Source organism: Neofelis nebulosa, chromosome 10 (genome assembly GCF_028018385.1).
Source record: "Neofelis nebulosa isolate mNeoNeb1 chromosome 10, mNeoNeb1.pri, whole genome shotgun sequence".
Taxonomy (NCBI): domain Eukaryota; kingdom Metazoa; phylum Chordata; class Mammalia; order Carnivora; family Felidae; genus Neofelis; species Neofelis nebulosa.
The window spans coordinates 111,159,739-111,179,656 of NC_080791.1; the positions used below are offsets into that span (position 1 = coordinate 111,159,739).

General features: G+C 55.9%; 1 protein-coding gene across 3 annotated transcripts in view; it reads right to left on the reverse strand.

Annotated features, from left to right (window-relative positions):
* CPT1A (carnitine palmitoyltransferase 1A) overlaps window positions 1–19,469 on the reverse strand; it is a 58,691-nt gene extending 39,222 nt beyond the window's left edge. For 2 of the 3 annotated variants that reach the window (XR_009250145.1, XM_058689937.1), the window contains exons 1-3: window positions 19,314–19,469; window positions 3,615–3,768; window positions 335–474 (exon numbers count right to left, since the gene is read on the reverse strand). Coding sequence is in view for 2 of the 3 variants with exons in the window: in XM_058689937.1 (XP_058545920.1) it covers window positions 335–474; window positions 3,615–3,755 (281 nt within the window). In the remaining variant the exon portion in view is untranslated. Of the gene's footprint in view, window positions 1–334; window positions 475–3,614; window positions 3,769–14,637; window positions 14,758–19,313 lie in introns of those variants that run through there. The other variant, XM_058689938.1, reaches the window with a different exon arrangement.
* Window positions 19,470–19,918: the final 449 nt, after the last annotated feature.

The window sequence follows — 19,918 nt, forward strand, 5'->3', positions numbered from 1 at the left end:
CGGAACAGGAAGTTATATATATGTAAAGACATAAAAATATCAGCAACAAGGGGCACCTGGGTGGCTCAGTCAGTTGAACTTCTGACTTGAGCTCAGGGGATGATCTTGTGATTCGTGGGTTCGAGCCCCGCGTCGGGCTCTGTGCTGACAGCTCGAGCCTGGAGCCTGCTTCGGATTCCGGGCCTCCCTCTCTCTCTGCCCCTCTTCCCCCCCCCCAAATAAATACACATTAAAAAAAATTTTTTAGTAATAAAAGAATACATACCAGCGATAAAAATCACTAACGAGAATCGCTAACTTCCTAGAGGGTTTGCAATCTGGAAAGAGTACTTACCTAGTATCAAGGGTCCGATTGATTTTCGCAATTATTCCCAGCGAGGGGTCGATCTTCGCGTACATGGTTGACATCACACCCACCACCACGATGAGCCAACTGGAGGGGCTGGCCGGGTACACGCCGGTGATGATGCCATTCTAGAAACAGAGCATGCACCGTGAGCACGTCCCGCCCACAAAATCCACGGCCCCTGGTAGTGAGGGTAGTGGGATGACGGACGGTGGGAAGGAGGCATTCGCAGCACATCGTGGCTAAGTGACCACACTGTCACTACTGGAAATCTTCCCCAGGGCCTCCAGCCCCTTTATTTCCTCTGCTTCTGAGCCAATCCCCTCCCTGGAGCAGATTCCCTGAGAGTGACCCCAGGACATGGGAATCGCCTGAGCCACTAGCTGAACACCGATTCCCCCCATCTCCATCCAGACTGACTCATGACACCGAGTTAAGGACGTCACTGGGGCTCCTGGGTGGCTCAGTCGGTGGAGCATCTGACTTCGGCTCAGGTCACGATCTCGCGGCTTGTGGGTTCGAGCCCCGCGTCGGGCTCTGCGCTGACGGCTTGGAGCCTGGAGCCCGCTTCGGATTCTGTGTCTCCCTCTCTCTGCCCCTCCCCTGCTCACGCCTTGTCTCACTCTGTTTCTCAAAAATAAATAAATGTAAAAAAAAAAAAAAAAAAATTCAAGGATGTCACTGAGCCAGCCATGAAGTCCTGTCCCCAACCCGCTACACCTGGGATCCCTCAAGACCCCAGCTCCCAAACCACCCCTCCTGCTGCTCCTGAATCAAAAGACCACTCAACCCCCAAGTATTTCCAAGACACCTCACTCCATGTTGAGAATCTGTTGAACCATCCTTCAGCCAACACCCCCACCACTAAAAGTAACAAAAAACCACAGAAAGTAGCAGGTGTGAGGGCCCGGCAGATATGAAACAAAATTTTGGAAACCAGGTGAGCAGTGTAGCTCCTTATTCTCTTTATTTATGGGTTTGTTTCAAAACTTCTAACTTAAAGCAATTTTTTTTTTTTAACGTTTATTTATTATTTTTGAGACAGAGAGAGACAGAGCACGAACGGGGGAGGGTCAGAGAGAGAGAGAGACACAGAATCGGAAGCAGGCTCCAGGCTCCGAGCCGTCAGCCCAGAGCCCGACGCAGGGCTCGAACTCACGGACCGCGAGATCGTGACCTGAGCTGAAGTCGGACGCTCAACCGACTGAGCCACCCAGGCGCCCCCTCAAAGAAATTCTTAATAAAGCCATCTTAATAAGAGATTGCTTTGACCAAGAGAATGGATTTAAAAGCTCTCAAAGCCTACCTGAATTTTTAGAAGACAGCTGCATCCCTACATGCTATTCCCACCCAATCCCCCGCTATTGAGAGGCGTAAAGGAAAGAGATTTTAAAAAAAGTGGGGGTCCTTTTTGGTGTTCTCTGAAGCAAATGTTTTTAAGACAAATAAATACATATATTACGTTATATTAAAATGGGAGGCAGGGGGCGCCTGGGTGGCTCAGTTGTTGAGCATCCAACTTCCGCTCAGGTCATGAGCTCACGGTCCGTGAGTTCAAGTCCTGCCCATCAGGCTCTGTGCCGACAGCTCACAGCCTGGAGCCTGCTTCCGATTCTGTGTCTCCCTCTCTCTCTGCCCCTCCCCTGCTCATGCTCTGTCTCTATCAAAACATGAATAAACGGTAAAAAAAAAAATTTTTAACAAATAAATAAAACGGAGGCAGGAAGGGTCTAGACAGAAGGTCTCCCGCTCACCCGCCGTCCCCGCCTCCCCTCTTTTTTTTTTTTTTTTTTTATTTATTTTTGGGACAGAGAGAGACAGACAGAGCATGAACGGGGGAGGGGCAGAGAGAGGGAGACACAGGATCCGAAGCAGGCTCTAGGCTCCGAGCCATCAGCCCAGAGCCCGACGCGGGGCTCGAACTCACGGACCGTGAGATCGTGACCTGGCTGAAGTCGGACGCTTAACTGACTGCGCCACCCAGGCGCCCCCTGCCTCCCCTCTTGCTCCGAGCCCTGTGCTCCTCTGCAAACACCTCGGTTAGGCACAGCTGTGCACTGTTCAGCTGTCCTACAAGGTCTTTAAGACCAGAGAACATTTGCACTGGGTTGCAGCGATTGATGGCCATAGCTCTGCACCCAACTTTCTCTTTTCTTGGATTTGAAAGTAAAAAGGGGTTGCTCTGGACAAGGTCGGGTGGCAAAACGCGCTTCTCCCTGTAGGTGGCGCCCTCCCCCACCACAGGTGCCTCTGGGGCTGGCTTGTGACCTGGAGCCCTCGGGCTGTGCCCCAGGCACCTGTCCAGCAAGGCCGGTTCCCAGGGACCTGTCCACCTTCTCTGAGGTCACTGCTCTCACCTATTTTGGCTCCTGGCACCTTCTCAACAGCCCTTCTCTGAGCCACACCCTCTGAAAAGGAAACTGGAAAATGAACACAGTTATCCGTTTCCCTCACTGCCGGTGGGGGCGGGGAGGAACCGGACAATTCTCTCGTCTGAATTTTTTCCATATGTGTATTTTATTCCTTCCATGATTTTGGAAATAAATTGAATTTACAAACAAAGGGGAAACAAGACTCGTGGTTAATTAAAAACGGTGAATACTGTCCACTCTTTCAGGTAAACAGGATTGAGAGCATTTGAAGCTAGCTATATTTGAATTTACGTGCACCTATTTCAATGTTTGGCTAATTTCTTTTTATGTTTATTTATTTTTGAGACAGAGAAACAGCATGGGGGGAGGCCAGAGAGAGAGAGAGGGAGACAGAGAATCCAAAGCAGGCTCCAGGCTCTGAGCTGTCAGCACAGAGCCCGACGCGGGGCTTGAACCCAAAACCGTGAGATCATGACCTGAGCTGAAGCCAGACACTTAACCGACTGAGCCGCCCAGGCGCCCCAACGTTTGGCTAATTTTATCAGCAAGGTAGCCGTTAGGTAAATTCACTACAATCCACACAGCTGGGAAACAATCCTTTTTCTACAAGGCGTAAGGGGTTCTGGGCTCCAAGCAGGAGACACGGATGCTGGTCTTTCCTCTGCTTCTCAGAGCAGGCTCTCTGAACCCCAACTCACCTGCCTACGGGGCGCCGGTTCCCCTGCCTGCCTTCCAGAACTTCTTCAGGAAGCCGGGGAGTGTGTTTCACCAGGACAGAGGAAGTATCAATTACGCGGCAATCGCTCTGAAATGCTTTTTCGCCTCACCAGCACCTGGAGGCGTTTTCTCAGATGCTAATGTGGGCGCCGTACAGATCTAAACAGGTATCTGCTAACCTTGAATCTGATGAACTTCTTTTTCCAGGAATGAAGTCCAGACAGGTAGATCTGCTTCAGGGCTTCGTGGCTCAGCCGCAGGTCGATCCCATCTGGGGTGACCGTGAACTGGAAGGCCACGGCTTGGTGGGCTTCCGCCATCTTCAGTAATGCCCTAGGAGGAGGAGGGGAGAGCGTAATGCACCAGCGTTTCACCGGATGTTAGAAAACCCCTTCCACAGCCCTGGGATTCGTTCTGAATTTGCAGGTTTCCTAGCCATTTAACAAACTTAACGGTCCCTTACGAGATCCGATCCTGGGATTCCATGCCGACCCCTCCCCCGCCTGTCGGGCACTACACAGCCCACCGCACCCTCTGCTCGGAGGCCTGGGGCGGGGATCGGCAGAGTCCAGGAGGGGAGCCCCCTCCCACCCAGAAACCCCCACCCCCTGGCCCCCGCCCCCGGGCCATCCCATGGCACCAACCCTCCAGGCCAGCAGCCCAGGCCACACCCAGCTGACTCAGGAAGCTGGTGGCTGTTGGCACCCTGCAAATGCCGCCTGGAGGCTGGCACAGAAGAAACCCAGAGGGTCCACAGGAGTCCGTGATGGCCCTGAACCCCTCATCTTCAGGCCGGAGCACCGGGACTCGGGTGTGCCTGTGGCTGCTGACTTGAGAGACCATCCCGGTTGCCACAAAGACGCCACGAAATCCAGGCGCACGGAGTCCTCAGGAGTGGGTGCTTATGCGTGCCAGGCCCCCCCCCCCCCTCCTCCTCCTCCTCCTCCTCCTCCCTCCTCTTCGGAAGCTGTGACTGAAACCAACCTGGGTCAGCAACCCGAAGGCTGGAACACTGAGGAGCGCCCACAAATGAACGCACCTTTCCCGTCAATGGCTCCAGGCCGGGGCTCTTTGGCTCCCTTCCTCCTGGCCCGTCTTCTTCCTTGGCCACTCCTGATGCCCTCCCGGCCTCCCTCCCGCACAGCCGGCCCCTCGGCCACCTTCTCTTCCGACACTCTGCCCGAGCGCCCCACGGGGAAAGGGCAGCTAACAGAGGGGCAAAGTCACCGAGGACCGGGGCAAAAAGCCGACACTGAGCTTTCTCACCGCAATTCCTCCCGCTTTTACCTGCTTGAGCCTACAGAGTGCGGGCGTAGGACCTACGGAAATCAACAGGTACCGTGCTTTCAAAGATGCCCAGTTACAAAAGCCCAAACTAGCTTAGTCTTCAGCTAATTGGAACAAAGAGCCCCAGGAGAGGCCCCAAAAGGCACGCAGCTTTCATTCGTGTGCTCCTTCGGCAAGAGTTTGTTGACTGCCTCCGGTGTGCCAGCCACAGGGAGGATGGAGACCTTGGCAGGAGGTCCCCGCCCCAACTCGGACAGAGAGGCCAAAAGAGGGGACCTCCCGGGTGACACAGGAAGCCCAGAGGGCAAGCCTTTCAAGCCTAAAGGAAAACGAGCCTCTAGGTAGAGGTCAAGGGCAGGTCAAGGGCAGGGTGGCTGAGGTCAAGGGCAGGCAGCTAACTTTGGAGAGGAATGCCCAGAGGCAGCCATGGGAGGCAGAGGGGTTTCATGCTAAGAACGAAGGAAAAGCATTCCAAGGGCTTTAAGTCACTGTTTCTGTTCTCTAGAAGTCCGCTCTGGCTGACGAAAGGACTGTGGGTGGGGCCGGGAAGCATGACCAGTAAGAGGGGGAAGCAGTCTTCCAGGAGACAGGGGCGCCAGTGGGGGACCGGAGGAGGACCCACTCCAGAAAGCCTTCAGAGGCCCCCAGGGGATTCTGGCCCATCCGCTCACGGGAGCCACTCGAGGACACAGGAGAGTGTCCGCGTGGGCAGGACAGGTTGGGAGCGGGAGGGGCGTCCAGGTGGGGATGCCGGGGGCAGAGGGACAGGCTGGAACGGGCACACCTGGGAAGTGTCACCACGCAGCACCTGAGGCTCTGACCTGGTCTGCCAAGCGTTCAAGGTTATCGACGTGTTACTTCCTGGGCACGGAGCCAGCCTCCCTCGCCTGGCCGGCTGTGCGGGCCCAGACCCCAAGTCTGAGAGCCGCGAGCTCTCCAGGCAAATGCCTGCTGCAGGTAATTCGGGATGTTGACGGGGCATCCAAACCGCTCTGAATCCTCTCCCTCCAAAAGCTATCCAAGGGTCTCTAGGATTCTCCAGGGGCCTCACGGTTAACCCTTAGCCCCTCCCCACGAAGATTTCAGGCTACACGCGTGGCAGGAGGCAGGCGTTACGGAGAGAATTCTGCAGAACGTGAAGTGTGGCAAACAAGGTTACGGACTGGCTACCCTCTCGATGGTTTGTAAGATCTTTCAAGGGCTTTACCCAGACCTGAGGGATTATTAATGCAGATGGAACATAAACATCGTGTCTGTACACCATTCTATCCAAAGGTATGGGTCCCGGTGTTTGCTCAGGAATCTCACCTCCGCCAGGGAGAGGCAGGTGAGACAGGGAGTATCTGCGGTCCTTTCCAGGAGTCAACGGCCTGGTCAGAACACTGAATTTAAGTCAGGATTCGTTTTTTTGATTGCTTTGAACTAAAAGCCAGATGTAAGAGTCCTAAATGCACCGCAGAACGGACAATTTGGCTCTCTAGTTTTGCAGCCGCCTGGACACCGCCCTGAGCAGAAGTCCCTCTTCGAGCCATAGCGGTCATTAGTGGACCAAGTGAACCGGACGACAAAGGTTTGAAAACTGAAAACTCCCTGTGCACATCTAGTAAGCGAACATTCCACCCATCCTGGCATCACAGCCTCATGTTTAAAAACACTTACGAGGGGCACCTGGGTGGCTCAGTGGGTTAAGCATCTGACTGCGGCTCAGGTCACGATCTCACACTCCGTGAGTTTGAGCCCCGCGTGGGGCTCTGTGCTGACAGCTCAGAGCCTGGAGCCTGCTTCCGATTCTGTGTCTCCCCCTCTCTCTGCCCCTCCCCTGCTCATGCTCTGTCTCTCTCTGTCTCAAAAATAAATTTTAAAAAAAAATTAAAAAATTAAAAAATAAATAAATAAAAATAAAAACAAACACACTTATGAGAGGCGCCTGGGTGGCTCAGTGGGTTAAGCGTCCGACTTCGGCTTAGGTCGTGATCTCACGGTTGGTGAGTTCGAGCCCCACGTCGGGCTCTCTGCTGTCAGAGCAGAGTCCACGTCGGATCCTCTGTCCCCCTTTCTCTCTGCCTCTCCCTCTCTCACCTAGGGTTGGGGGCAGAAGGAGGACTGAATGGGGTAGATAGCTAAAGGCAGGACGGCTTCTTTCTCGGGCGATGAACACGTTCCAATGTTAACTGTGCTAATGGTTGCACATATCTGTAAAGAGACTCATAATCGCTGGAGTGTTCACTCTGGACGGGCGTGTGGACTGTGGGGTAAGTTAAACCACAATAAAGCTGTTATTTAAAAAAAAAGAAAAAGAAAAAAAACACTGCCTCATGAAACTGAAGTGTTATCTATTCAACATTTATGCCCCTAAACCTCTCCTCAAATGCAGAATTCCAGTGTCCCACTTGCTGAGAGCTCACTCCTTCGAACAACTGTTGGCTCGCGGCATCTGGGAACTGCCGTTAAATATTTTTAGGCAACGGGGCGCCTGGGTGGCTCAGTCGGTTAAGCGGCCGACTTCGGCTCAGGTCATGATTTCGCGGTCCGTGAGTTCGAGCCCCGCGTCGGGCTCTGTGCTGACAGCTCAGAGCCTGGAGCCTGCTTCGGATTCTGTGTCTCCCTCTCTCTGACCCTCCCCTGTTCATGCTCTGTCTCAAAAATAAATAAACGTTAAAAAAAAAAATTTTTTTTTAAATAAATAAATAAATAAATATTTTTAGGCATCATAGGATATCGTTGTTGTTGTTGTTGAAAGAGCTGCTGTACTTTAGCGATACATATGGAAATATTTATCAGTACAAGTTTGTCTTCTGTCAAGTTTAGGGTCTGCTTCAAAATCTTGGGGGTAGAGGGCATGGACGGACAGAATTATGAACCGTGAGGGCCACGGGTGGGAACTGAAGTCGGGCAGTGGTCACACGGGGGTCTGCTGTGCCCGTCCCTCTTCTGTCGGTGTGTGATCCTCCCTTATCACTTCTGAAAATGTGTTGACTGAAATAAAACACCTGTCCGCTGCAGCTCAGTGCAATCTCACACTCGGAGACCAACTTTCAAAGCTCCCTAGACCCTTCGAGTAGCCTTCAGCCAGCACCCACAGAGCCACGGCCAGGCCCCACCAACCATGCACAGAGTCAAAGTCAAATCAGGAGGGGCCCGTTCACAGGGTTTCTGCCCGCCCACAAGCCGGCCCTTGCACTCCAGTGTCCGTAACCGGGAAATAAGCTAGACCCACCCAACGACACCTCAAATGACAACAACAACAAACGACGGGCAAGGCTACCTGTCAGATCACTGCACCCCCTGACCTACCGCGCCCTGGCACGACCTGCACGACGCAGGGCACGCCCTCACCTCTCACCCAGGTGGGTGTGGGCAAAGCCTGCCTGCCTGCCCTGCCTCCCTCACCTCCGAGTCTCCCCCAGAGAAGGACCAGAATAACTGAGGAAGACGCAGCTCCCAGCACTTCCCAAAGGCTGACCGCAACCGGAGGCTGGGGGAGAAGAGAGACACCCCCCCCCCAGGTGGAAGGAGGCGAGCCATTCATCAATTCAGGGACAATCAGGAATTAGGAGGACCCCACAGGAGGCCCGGTGAACTTGACTGTACTACACAGCAAGGTCATTTTCTGCCCCGAACGTTTTAAATCAGGAGATGCTGGAAACACGGACAAGTACAGAACAATACCTATGAGCCCCCTTCCTGGAATATTAGTTTTCTGCCGTATCAACTTGACCCTGCCCGGTCTCCCACTCTCCGCTCCTGGGTCAGCCTCCCTGGAGTCCCCTCCTGGTGACTCCTGTCATTCTCTCAGCACAGCTGGGAACCCCAACACCCTGTAAGAGGAAGGGCCCTGGGCCAGCTGGCAGGCCGGGCCTGCGTCTGGATCCAGGCCACTTAACTGGACAGCTTTTCTCTGTAACCCTTCAACCTTCCAGGATAGCGGCGGTGAAGGTCGTCCTCAGCACAAAGGGGGCCCCCGAGGGCCTTGTGAGCAGGCAGCATCCCCCACCCCTCGCCGGCTCCTGGTGCTGTTGGGGGTTGGGGAGGGGGGCTCTGCTATGCCCCAGCTGAGAGACACAACTAAACAGTCCGAGCGCTGGCCTCACTCACCATCCGCTTCCTCCCGGATAAGGTGACCGGGCATATAGACTCTTATCTGCTACCGCCCCTCACCCCTGGCAGGATTCTGAGCTGGGGGTCCCTGGTTCCTCTTCCAGCCCCTCTGCACCCCAGGAGTTAGCGCCGCACAGGGCCCTGCCTGGGGCTTTAACTGCTACCTCACCACCGTTTCCCCTCCTAGAAGCCCACCACTGCCTACCAGCCTCCGTGCCTCACCCCTGTGACGCGCACAAGCACCAGACCCTGCTAATTTGCAAAGCATGCTGTCCTCCCACCACTACCCCATACCATGCCCGCCTGAGCACCTCTCTACCTGGGTGGAGAGAGGTGACCTCCCCGGGGACAGAGCTTACGGGCTTACGCGGCATGACCCCTGGGATCCACCTGCTCCCGAATTCTCAGCCAGCTAGAGAAGAGAATACGTGTACCGGCAGGAAAAGCAGGAAAGACCGGGGTGGGCGGAGGGGGGAGGGGGGGTGGGGGCAGGGAGATAGGCTGCAAAGAAAACACAGACATGAAAAGAGAGCTTAACTCCCCTTTCTGTCAGTCATTTGTTCTCTCAAATCATCACTGAGCAACTACCAGACGCCTTAGGACAAGAAATCTGGGGGCGCCTGGGTGGCCCAGTCGGTTAAGCGTCCGACTTCAGCTCAGGCCATGATGTCGTGGTTTGTGGGTTCAAGCCCTGCGTGGGGCTCTGTGCTGACAGCTCAGAGCCTGGAGTCTGCTTCGGATTCTGTGTCTCCCACACTCTCTGCCCCTCCCCTGCTCATGCTCGGTCTCTGTCTGTCTCTGTGTCTCTCATAAATAAATAAACGTTAAAAAAATTTTTTTTAACTTTTAAACAGAACAAGAGGGGCGCCTGGGTGGCTCGGTCAGTTAAGCGTCCGACTTCGGCTCAGGTCACGATCTCGCGGTCTGTGGGTTCGAGCCCCGAGTCGGGCTCTGTGCTGACAGCTCAGAGCCTGGAGCGTGTTTCAGATTCTGTGTCTCCCTCTCTCTGTGACCCTCCCCTGTTCATGCTCTGTCTCTCTCTGTCTCAAAAAAAAAAAAAAAGTTAATTAAAAAAATAATAAATAAATAAAATAAAACAGAACAAGAAATCTGAACAGGAAAGGGGTACCTGGGTGGCTCCGTTGGTAAAGCCTCCAACTCTTGATTTCGACTCAAGTCACGACCTCAAAATTTAGGAGTTCAAGCCCCACATCGGGCTCTTCGCGGACAGTGCGGAGCCTGCTTGGGATGATTCCCTCTCTCTTTGCCCCCTCCCCGTTCTGTCTCAAAATAAATAAGTAAACTTCAAAAAAAAAGTCTAAACAGGAGGGAAAGGGCGGCAGGGGAATCACGTTCTGGGAACACAGACTGGCCGCCCCTGCCCCAGATGGTGCGACCGAGTAACGGGGAGGCCCCTCGGGGAGTATTCTCGATGCCAGGCCACCTCTCGCTGTGCGCCTGCCAGACCAGCTCAGCAGTAAACTGGAAGTCAACAGCTTCAGGCAGCGAAATTTATCCAACGTGCTGAAGACACGTGTCTCCGCGGTCTGGGGTGCTGTGGGGCGCCACGGACCCGTTTATTTTCCCTGGCACCGCAGAAATCCTCCCTGGCTGCACCAGGCGCGGAGGGCGCCCGCCCGGACCCCATGCGATGGTGAGCTTTGCACAAACCTCCTCGCCTGGGACACACCTGGGCGCCGCGCCCCCAGGCTGAGCGTGGGAACCACATAGCGGTGCTACTTTGGAAATCACGAAGGCCACCAGAGGGGAGAGGTGCTTCCAAGGACGGTGCCAGAGACTTAAGCACCTTACGCTAATCCGCTCTCGGAAAAACACCAAGGTCCAGAGTAAGGCGCTCTGGTTGAGAGCGACGACCTATTTATCCCAATTTTTATAAATTCCCATCACGGGCCTATTAGGTGGCTGCTCCTACAGCGTCCCAAGCTCACTCCCCCAGGCCCCTCCGCTTGGACCAGCACGCCGGCCACCCCGACCGTGACGGGGGTGGGGGCGGGCCCTGCTAACCCCAACTCACAGCTGGGATGCCTTCTGCTCTGCTCCCATCTTCCAGCTCCGCACACCCTCCGCTCCCCTCCTGCAAGGCTGCCTTTGAGTCCACATTCCCAGAGAACAACGTCCCACCGGTTCCATTTGGTGATTCTACCCGCACTGACTGGCTGATGACTCTCACTCGTGCGCCTTTCATTTAATCTCCCAACGGAAGCGGTGAACGTCTCCGGGACACGAGTCCTTGTTCAACTGTGAGTCCAGTGAGGACCACAGACAGTTCTCCCAACGCCAAGTGAAGAAGTTGGAGCGGGGGGAGGGGGGGATGGTGTCGCAACAGCTCGTTCAATGTCGGTCAGATTATTTTAATTTCGCCAACTTTGCCCAATGCCACTCACTGATCTCTGGCCAATAAACTGGTCTGTACTCCCGTGTTTCACGTGTCCCTGCCTTTGTCTTCCTTCTCCTCAATCGATTCCTTTTCTCCATAACCGCAGAGGTCAGCGGCCCGCCAACCGTAACACTAGCCATCCTGAAGCCGGGTCCCCTTCCCCTCCAGAAGGCCGGCCACGGTGCCACCCCCAGCCCCAGAGGTCCTGGGACAGGCAGCCGCTGAGGAAAGGAGGTGAAAGGTCAGCCCAATGCCAAGTGCTTAGTTGGATTCCAAAACAGGGGTAGGGGGTGGGGGGGAAATTCAGACATGGAAATCACCTCCGTAATAAACAAACCATCGCACCTGCCATGTGACATGGGACTTCCAACCAAAATACATAATTCTGTGCTGTCAGAGCTCTTCTTCCAACAGAGCCTGGAACCCAGATAGGGAGGTAGGAAGGAAGGTAGGAAGGTAGGTAGGTAGGTAGCTAACTAGCTAAGACAGATAGGAGATGCAGACTCACGTTTGTGCTTTTAGCAACGAAAATACAAAATACTCCTTCTACTAACCTGTTTGTAGAACCTGGACAATGTGATGCACATTTCACCCAAACTGCCCACTTAATTCCCGCCAGAGCCGGGGCGCCTGGGTGGCTCAGTCGGTTAAGCCTCCGACTTCGGCTCAGGTCATGATCTCTCGGTCCGTGGGTTCGAGCCCCACCTCTGTGCTGACAGCTCAGAGCCTGGAGCCTGCTTCGGATTCTGGGTCTCCCTCTTTCTCTGCCCCTCCCCTGTTCATGCTCTCTCTCTGTCTCAAAAATAAATAAACGTTAAAAAAAAATTTTTTTTTTAAATAAATAAAAAGGAAAAAAAAAATAATTCCCGCCAGAACCCACGGAATGGCATGAATTTACCAGGGAGAAGACCAACGCTCGGGCGTCGAGGCACACATACTTGCCCAAGGTCACGGCCAGCAAAGAGCGGAGCTGGGGGATCAGACCCACGTCCAACCCCCCAACCCACGTGCTTACCTGCCAGGTGAAGGAGACACTCCATTCAGAGTGCCACGCGAGATCGCTACGGCTACGACACAGATGCGAAAGTAGATCGCTCCGCTGTAGCCAGAATGATGCGACTGTAGCCAGAATGATGCGACTGCAGTCAGCAATGAAGCCACGGCAACTACAAACACGACCAGCGCCACCTCTAAAATTGTTCTCAGGCACCCGTCTCCCCGCTACAGTTGCACAATTTACTCGCACGCGGGAGCGGGCCCTGTCTCCTACGGCCCAGCACAGCATCAACAGCGGGCAGTGACTCTGGGGGCACAGCCCGTTTCCCTTATCAGGGAGGAAGCTGGGGCCGGAGGACTCTCGGGCCACCACCCCTGGAAAAACTCTCGAGGGGAGACACCGCAGGCACCATCTACAGCACCGTCTTCGACGGAGGCCAGAGCGGCGCCGCGTATCCCTCTGGGGCCCAGCGACCGGTGTCCGGGACGGTTCTGCTTGGCCACACAAAGCTGGTTCTGCCTCCAGGATGGACACAACACGGGAAGCCATGCTCCTGCCAAGCAGGACTACAGAGACGGCACCCAGGCCGGCCTCAGTGCTGCTACCCACGGCACTTCAAGGAAGGTACCAGAAGGTTCTGGAAAGGCATCAGCCAGGGGAAATCCAGACCTGCATGTGTGGCAAGGTTCATACCTTTTCTTTTTTCTTTTCTTTTCTAAGTAATCTCTACACCTAACGTGGGGCTCGAACTTACAACCCCGAGATCAAGCGTCTCGTGTTCCACTGACTGAGCCCGCCAGGCGCCCCAAAAGGGTTCGTGAGGTTGCCCAGATTCCTTCTTACTCCGTCAGTATTTCGTATTCCCGCTACTACGGTCACGATTAGGGCGAGGAGTTAGGCGCAGGCAAAAATTAGCAGTAACAGTACGGAAACGAGAGCACCCATCCACCCGTGTGTGGGCGCATAGATTTCTGCCCGTCGTGTGCCGTGTCGTACTCACTTGCAGACATGACTTTCCGTGATTGTGCTCTTGCGTTTTCTTGATAAGTGCATATGCAGATAAATACAGATTATTTCCCTAACCTGATGGAGGCGCCTTAGAAGCGAGAACGTGACATGCAAAACTCACTTTGTGTTTCTGGGAGGGCTTCGTGTGCAAGAAACGGGCAGGAACGGTCACTAAGGAGGTGGGGTCTCTTGAATCCACCACTGGGCATTTAATATTTTCATTAATTAACTGGCCATACAGTTAACTTATCGCAGTCAAGTATATCATAATACGCCATTCACGTTTATGGAGTAAATACGCCAAGACGAGGCAGGTTATAGAGGGAATTCTGAATCGTTACACCTTTAAGTCTCTGGGAAAACAACAGCTTCTGCTTAGTGACCTAGTGAGGTGCTGGAAAAAATAAACCAAATGTGGGGCACCTGCGTGGCTCAGTCGGTTGAGCGGCCGACTTCGGCTCAGGTCATGATCTCGCGGTCCGTGAGTTCGAGCCCCGCGTCGGGCTCTGTGCCGACAGCTCAGAGCCTGGAGCCTGTTTCGGATTCTGTGTCTCCCTCCCTCTCTCTGCCCCTCCCCCGTTCATGCTCTGTCTAGCTCCGTCTCAAAAAAAATAAATAAACGTTAAAAAAAATTGTTTTAATAAAAAAATAAGTAAATAAACCAAATGCAAAAAGCGAAAAACAAAAAATAAAAGTAAACCAAAGGCAAATTACACCTAGTGTGGCCCCACTCCAGGAAGTAATGACTAATCAGATGAACGCAGAGAAATGTGACCTGCGCAAAAGAACTGGGGAAAGGTCACTGGGGGTCACATTTTTGTAAAGAAAATACAGAATGTCTTGGCAGTTATCTGCACTGTCCGTTCAGGTATTTTCTCCGGACGCACGCCCACGAGGACCTGCCCCCCAGCCACACCGTCAGCAATGCCACTGCCGAAGAAGCTTGCGTCCCCCCAAAAGAGACCCCCGGACCTCTCCTCATCCCACGCTGTTCCCACAAGTGTTCCCAAAACCACCGGCAGGGGGGCCTTCACCCACAGCATGCTCTTCACCCAGAAGTGTAACTGAACTTGGGAAACCACAAGTTCCAATTCAGGGACCGGGGAGCACCGTCATACCCGTAATCCCTGCCTGCGGCCACGGGATTATTTGCCAGAACCCATGCCCACTTTACACCCTCAAGACTGGGGTCACACCCGGCCCCCTCCCGGGCCCTCCCTGGTGACGAAGAACAACAGGTGTCGGAGGCACCACTTTACAGATGCGGAAATGGACACCCGGAAACACGCCCAGTGGGCACGGACGTGGGCCCTCTGCCTGCACTGCGGCCCGAGAAGCAGCAGCGTGCTGCAGGGAGAGAGCACAAGCTTCGGAGAACACGGATCTGGATCCAAATTCCAGCTCTGACACTTACCGGGCCGTGTGTGCAGGTGTGGAAGAGAGACAAGGCTCGAGCAGATGTCACAGCCTCATCACGAGACCCTTTGCCTGGCCGATAAAGTATGAGAATATCCAGCCGTCACATCAAGTGATGGGCCCAACACATCAGGCCTTCAATGCAGGAACACACTGGGGTGTGCCGGACTTCCAACCGGAGTCCCAGGCTCCAGGAACATGGGCTTCCGTGTGGATTTGCCGCCTCGCCTCCTTCTTGCCAGCAGACCCCCTCCCCTCACTCTATCCGCTCCCCCCACCCCATGCTGGCATCGGATAACCCCCCTCCCAATCATCTGACTTTGACATTTAGCTTGCCACAGCACTGCTGGGCTCATTTCTGGTGTCCCTTGTTGCACCTGCCGCTGTACAACAGGGGGGGCTTGAGAAAGTAGAAAGAAACCTAAACTCTTCACCCTAAATCTTTTTTTTTTTTAATGCTTATTTTTTGAGAGGTTGACAGAGTGTGAGAGCAGGAGAGGGGCAGAGAGAGAAAGGAAGACACAGAATCCGAAGCAGCTCCAGGCTCTGAGCTGTCGGCACAGGGCCCGACGCGGGGCTCGAACCCACGAACTGGGAGATCACGACCTGAGCCGAAGTCGGCCGCTCAACCGACTGAGCCACCCAGGCGCCCCACCCTAAATCTTTTTTAAGGGCAGTAGAGATGCTGACATGTAGGAAAATTAGTGATCAATGCATTATCTCATAAATGAGGAAGTCTTCCATAAAACGTAAAATTTGAGTTATAGCACACGACGATGTCTGAAAGCCATAGTCATTTTGTGTTTGCTTTTAATATAAACACGTATTGGGGCGCCTGGGTGGCTCAGTCGGTTAAGCGTCCGACTTTGGCTCAGGTCATGATCTCATGGTTCCTGAGTTTGAGCCCCGTGTCAGGCTCTGTGCTGACAGTTTGGAGCCTGGAGCTGCTTCGGATTCTGTGTCTCCCTCTCTCTCTGCCCCACCCCCACTCGGACTCTGTATCTCTCTCTCTCTCAAAATAAACATAAAAAAAAAAAGCATCTGACTTCAGCTCAGGCAGTGCGGAGCCTGCTTGGGATTCTCTCCCTCTCTCCCCTTTTCTCTGTCCCCACCCCACCCTCTTTCTCAAATAAATAAACTTAAAAAAAAAAAAAAAAGTTTTAGGATGACACTCAGGTTCCTGGGATGGGTTGGTGAACCACCACATCGGGAGTATGGAGGAGTCCTTTCCTTTTAACCTAAAGAACCTGGTGTCCAACAATTAGCTGATGATTTCTAGAAGGCAGAGCAGTAGCCACCCTATCCCCCGGCCCTCCACAGTGGCAAACACCCTACGTACCCCCAAAGAGGCAGGACTCGTGTGGTGGCAAAATTTCTTTCAATTATTAACTTCCAACAACATTCTGGGCAGAAAAACAACCCATGCAAAATCACAGGTGGACATTCTGGAGAACTGAGGCTCTGCATCACCTCACCACAAAGGTCAGCTGGCTTCAAGCCCAGGGTCTGCTGGGAACCCAACGTCCACCCAGTATTTGCACGGGGTAGAAGGTGAACTTCACAAAAGGCAACAGAATGTCATAAATCAACAAACATAAAGCACTCCTTACTTGTGTTAATTAACAGATTGAACAACAACACGCCCCGTACAGCCTACACTATTTCTACAGGCATCAGAGGCTGTTAGGCCGGTGGCTTCTGGAGAGGGGCCCCGAGTGCCGAGGCCAATCCCGCGTTAACGTCCCCATGTGCACCCCCTTCATTTTGCACCGTGTCAAACAGAAAAATCCTCGCAGGCCAAGCTCGGGAGAGGCTCAAGCCATTCGAGGAAAACAGAGGCCTCATTAAAGCGGGCCACAGAGAATCTCTGCAACACACTCGAAACGTGCCAGTTTCATTTTATTCTAAATCCTCCGGGAATCGAAGTTCAGGCTGCCCCCCAGCAACCCAACTCTGGCCCGCCAGCGATAACCACGCGGAGTGACTCAACGTCCTCTCCCACAAAGGAAAAACTGCACCCGATCAAAGTGCAGAAGCAGCTCCGGGCCAGAGCGGGCGCGCGTTTCCGGCTCCCACCTTCCCCGCCGCCCGGGGAGCCCAGGCTGCGTCCCTAATTGCTCAGCTGGAACGCGTCCCGGAGGGCACCGCAGGCAACGGCGGCCGGCGCGCCCCGCCCCGCCCCCACGGCGCGCGTCACGTGACGGCTGCGAAAAGTAGGGGAAAGGTTACCACGAGCCCCGCCCCCGGCCTGGCGCGCCCGGGGCGCTCAGATCCTGTTCCACCCGCCCGGCTCGGGGAGACCTTCCGGAGCGAGCTGGCTCGCGTCGCCGGCGCTGCCACCCTCCTCCCCCGGCGACACGAAGCGCCTCTCCGCGGGAAGGCCGAGCCCCGCGTGGTCAGCCCTGGGGACAGCTGAGGGCTCCGGGCGCCCTATGCCACCCCACACCCAAACGGCAGCATCGCGTCCCGGCGCGCCCGAAGCGCGTCCGGAAGGGGCTTGCTGCGAAGCCCCGGGAGAAAGGAACAGTGTTTCTATGAATGGGCACGCGGGGCCAGGGTTGCATAAGCGCAGGCCCTGGCCCCAAGACTCCCCGGGGGCCCACGCTTGCCCACTAGATTCCCACTGGTCTGGGGGCAGGCCAAGAGCGGCAGCAGCAGGGACGCCAGGTTTCTTCCCTTCGCCCCTGGCTTAGGCCACTTGTTTTCAGTGCAAACTCGAAAGGTTATTTCGGCCTGTGCACCGTGCCAATTTCTGCCACTGTGATACAAAGTATGTGCGCTCCCTTTTCTCTGTTTGATTTCAACAGATGGGAGTTCAGTGTACAAGGTCGGGTCTAGAAATGTTTCACCGGAAGGAAGCCGGTCGTTTGTATGCGAAAAGGAGCCCCCGGGCGCACAGAGGCAGCACCACCCCAACCCCCGAGTGCTGCACACAGTTCACACCAGGCACGATGGCCCCAGACGACTTACAACCAGACGCTGCCTCGCCTCTGCGATCAGCACGATCATCAGCATTATGTCCTCATATTTACGCCACACTCCCCGCGCGTCGCCCTACATACTTTGGAAAAGGCGGGGGGGGGGGGGGGGGATGCTCGCTGGCATAAATGAAAGACCAGTGAGTTCGGCCATTTTTTAATCACTTGGTTTGGGGTTCAGAAGGAAATAAGCATGCCTGAATATCTGGAATGACCAGAAACCCGACGCCTATGCAAGAAAATGGTGTAACAAAATACACGTTTCAAGAGAGTAAACGGATTTTGTCCGGTACCTTACAAAGTTACCGGTCTCCCACAAAAATCTGCCCTTAAGTATTTGAACTACACAAGGAGCACAGAGGAACCGAAAGCCTGTCCTGAGTCGGGAAAACGACGTCTGTTCCCTACTGAATCGGGTTGATTACTCCGGAGTTTTAACTCTTGGTGTTAAAAAAGTCAGATCGGCTTGAACGAAAGCCAACCATCAATTTACATTATAAAGACGCTGACCCACGGCCTTCCCGAACAAAATGAAAGGAACTGGTCGTTGACTCGCCGAGGGGGCTGAGGTTTGGAGCTGCCTCTGTCCCGGCCGGGGACCCCGGGTAGCTCCGCCACCCCGACCGCGCTGTCCCGGCAGGAAGGGCCAGAGCGCCCAGGCCTGGTCACGTGACGCCCCTCCTCCACCCCCCGCCGGGCGGCTGCCGGGCTGGGAACCCGCGGCGACCTTGGGCAGACTCACGGCGCCCACCTGCCCCGCACCGGGGGATGGGGGGGCGCTCGCAAGCGGGGACCCCGGCCGGGCGCCCCGATCTCGCTCACGACGGGTGCTCGGACCGCGCGGGGAGTCCCGCGTCAAGGGCGTGTCCCGACGGCTGCAATGCGGGGGCGGCCGCAGGAGGCTGGGTGGACTGCGCCCCACGGAGTCCCGAAGGCCGAGCGTCCCTCTAGCTCCCACTGCGTCCCCTGGACGGCCCCCTAGGCCCAATCCACCCCCGAAGGGCGAAGGGATGCGGCGGGATCGAGAGGGGGCTGGCGGCGCCCAGCCAAGTCTAGAAGGCCGAGCACCCCTCCTGCAGCCTCACCGACCCTCGGACGGACCCCCCAGACCCAATCCATTCCGAAGAGTGGGGTGGGATGAGAGGAAAGGGGCTCTAGCGGCCCCAGGCCGGAGGCATCCTGCCCAGTCCGGAGAACCAAGCATCCCTCCAGCTCCCGCACTGTACCTCCCGGCGGGCCGATCGACCCTCGGGCGTACGCCCGGACCCAATCCACTCCTGGGAAGTGAGAGCGAGAAGGGCGAAGAAAGAGGCCAGTACCCCTACTGGTCCCGAGCTTGGCGCATCCTGCCCAAGTCCGAAGGGCTGAGCATCCTTCCCGCTGCCGCACCGGACCGGCACAGGAGGCCCGCGCGCAGACACACCCCTAGGCGGACCCCAGACCCAATCCACCGCGGGAGGTGGGGAGTCCCCGACCCGCTCCCGTTTCAGGCTCCCCACGAACCCCGCCGTCCTGGCGTGGCGACGCCGGAGGTTCCCCTCGGCGCTGCGGCTCGGCAGGCGGCCCCCGCACCCCCCGCCCTCCGGAGCCGGACCCTGGCGGTCCCCGCGCGCCCCACCCTGGCGCCGGCCGCAGGCCGCGAGCCCGCGCCCGCTCGCCCATCGTCCCCGCGCGCCCAGCCTCGGCCCAGCCTTACCGAGTCGGCAAACGGAGGCGCGGCGGCGGCGGCGGCAGCGGCGAAGGCGGCGGCGGCGGACTGAGCGAGCGGCGAGCGAGAGCCGGGGGCGGGAGGGCCGCGGGCGAGGCCGAGTGCACCCGACGCCGGCAGCCGCCGATTGGCTGCAGCTCGCGGGGCTTCGGTGCGGGCGGGGCTGAGACTCCCGGAGCTCGGCGGGTCGGGGGCGGGACCTGGACGGGGCGGGGCATCGGCGGGGCGCCTAGGGGGACGCGTCAGGTGAGGAAACCGAGGCTGCACCGAGGCCGGCCACCTGGGCCTCTGCCAGGCGGGGGCCCAGGGCGACATTCCTCACCCTGGAGACTCTGTTTTCTCATCCGGAAAATGGGCCAACTCATTTGGCCCAGACCCATGAGAGCGTTTAGCGTGGTGCCTGGCTCATGCTAGCCCTTTACAGCCATTGCCCGTATAATCCTCAAAGCACCCCTATAAATAGCTGATCCCCGCCTGGGCTGCAGGAGGGATCACTACTTGCACGCGATCACACAGCTAAGAACGTGGGTGCGGCGTTGGGCCCGGGTCTGACTCCAGAGCCCACGTCCCCAGTCGGACCTTATCCCCAGCTG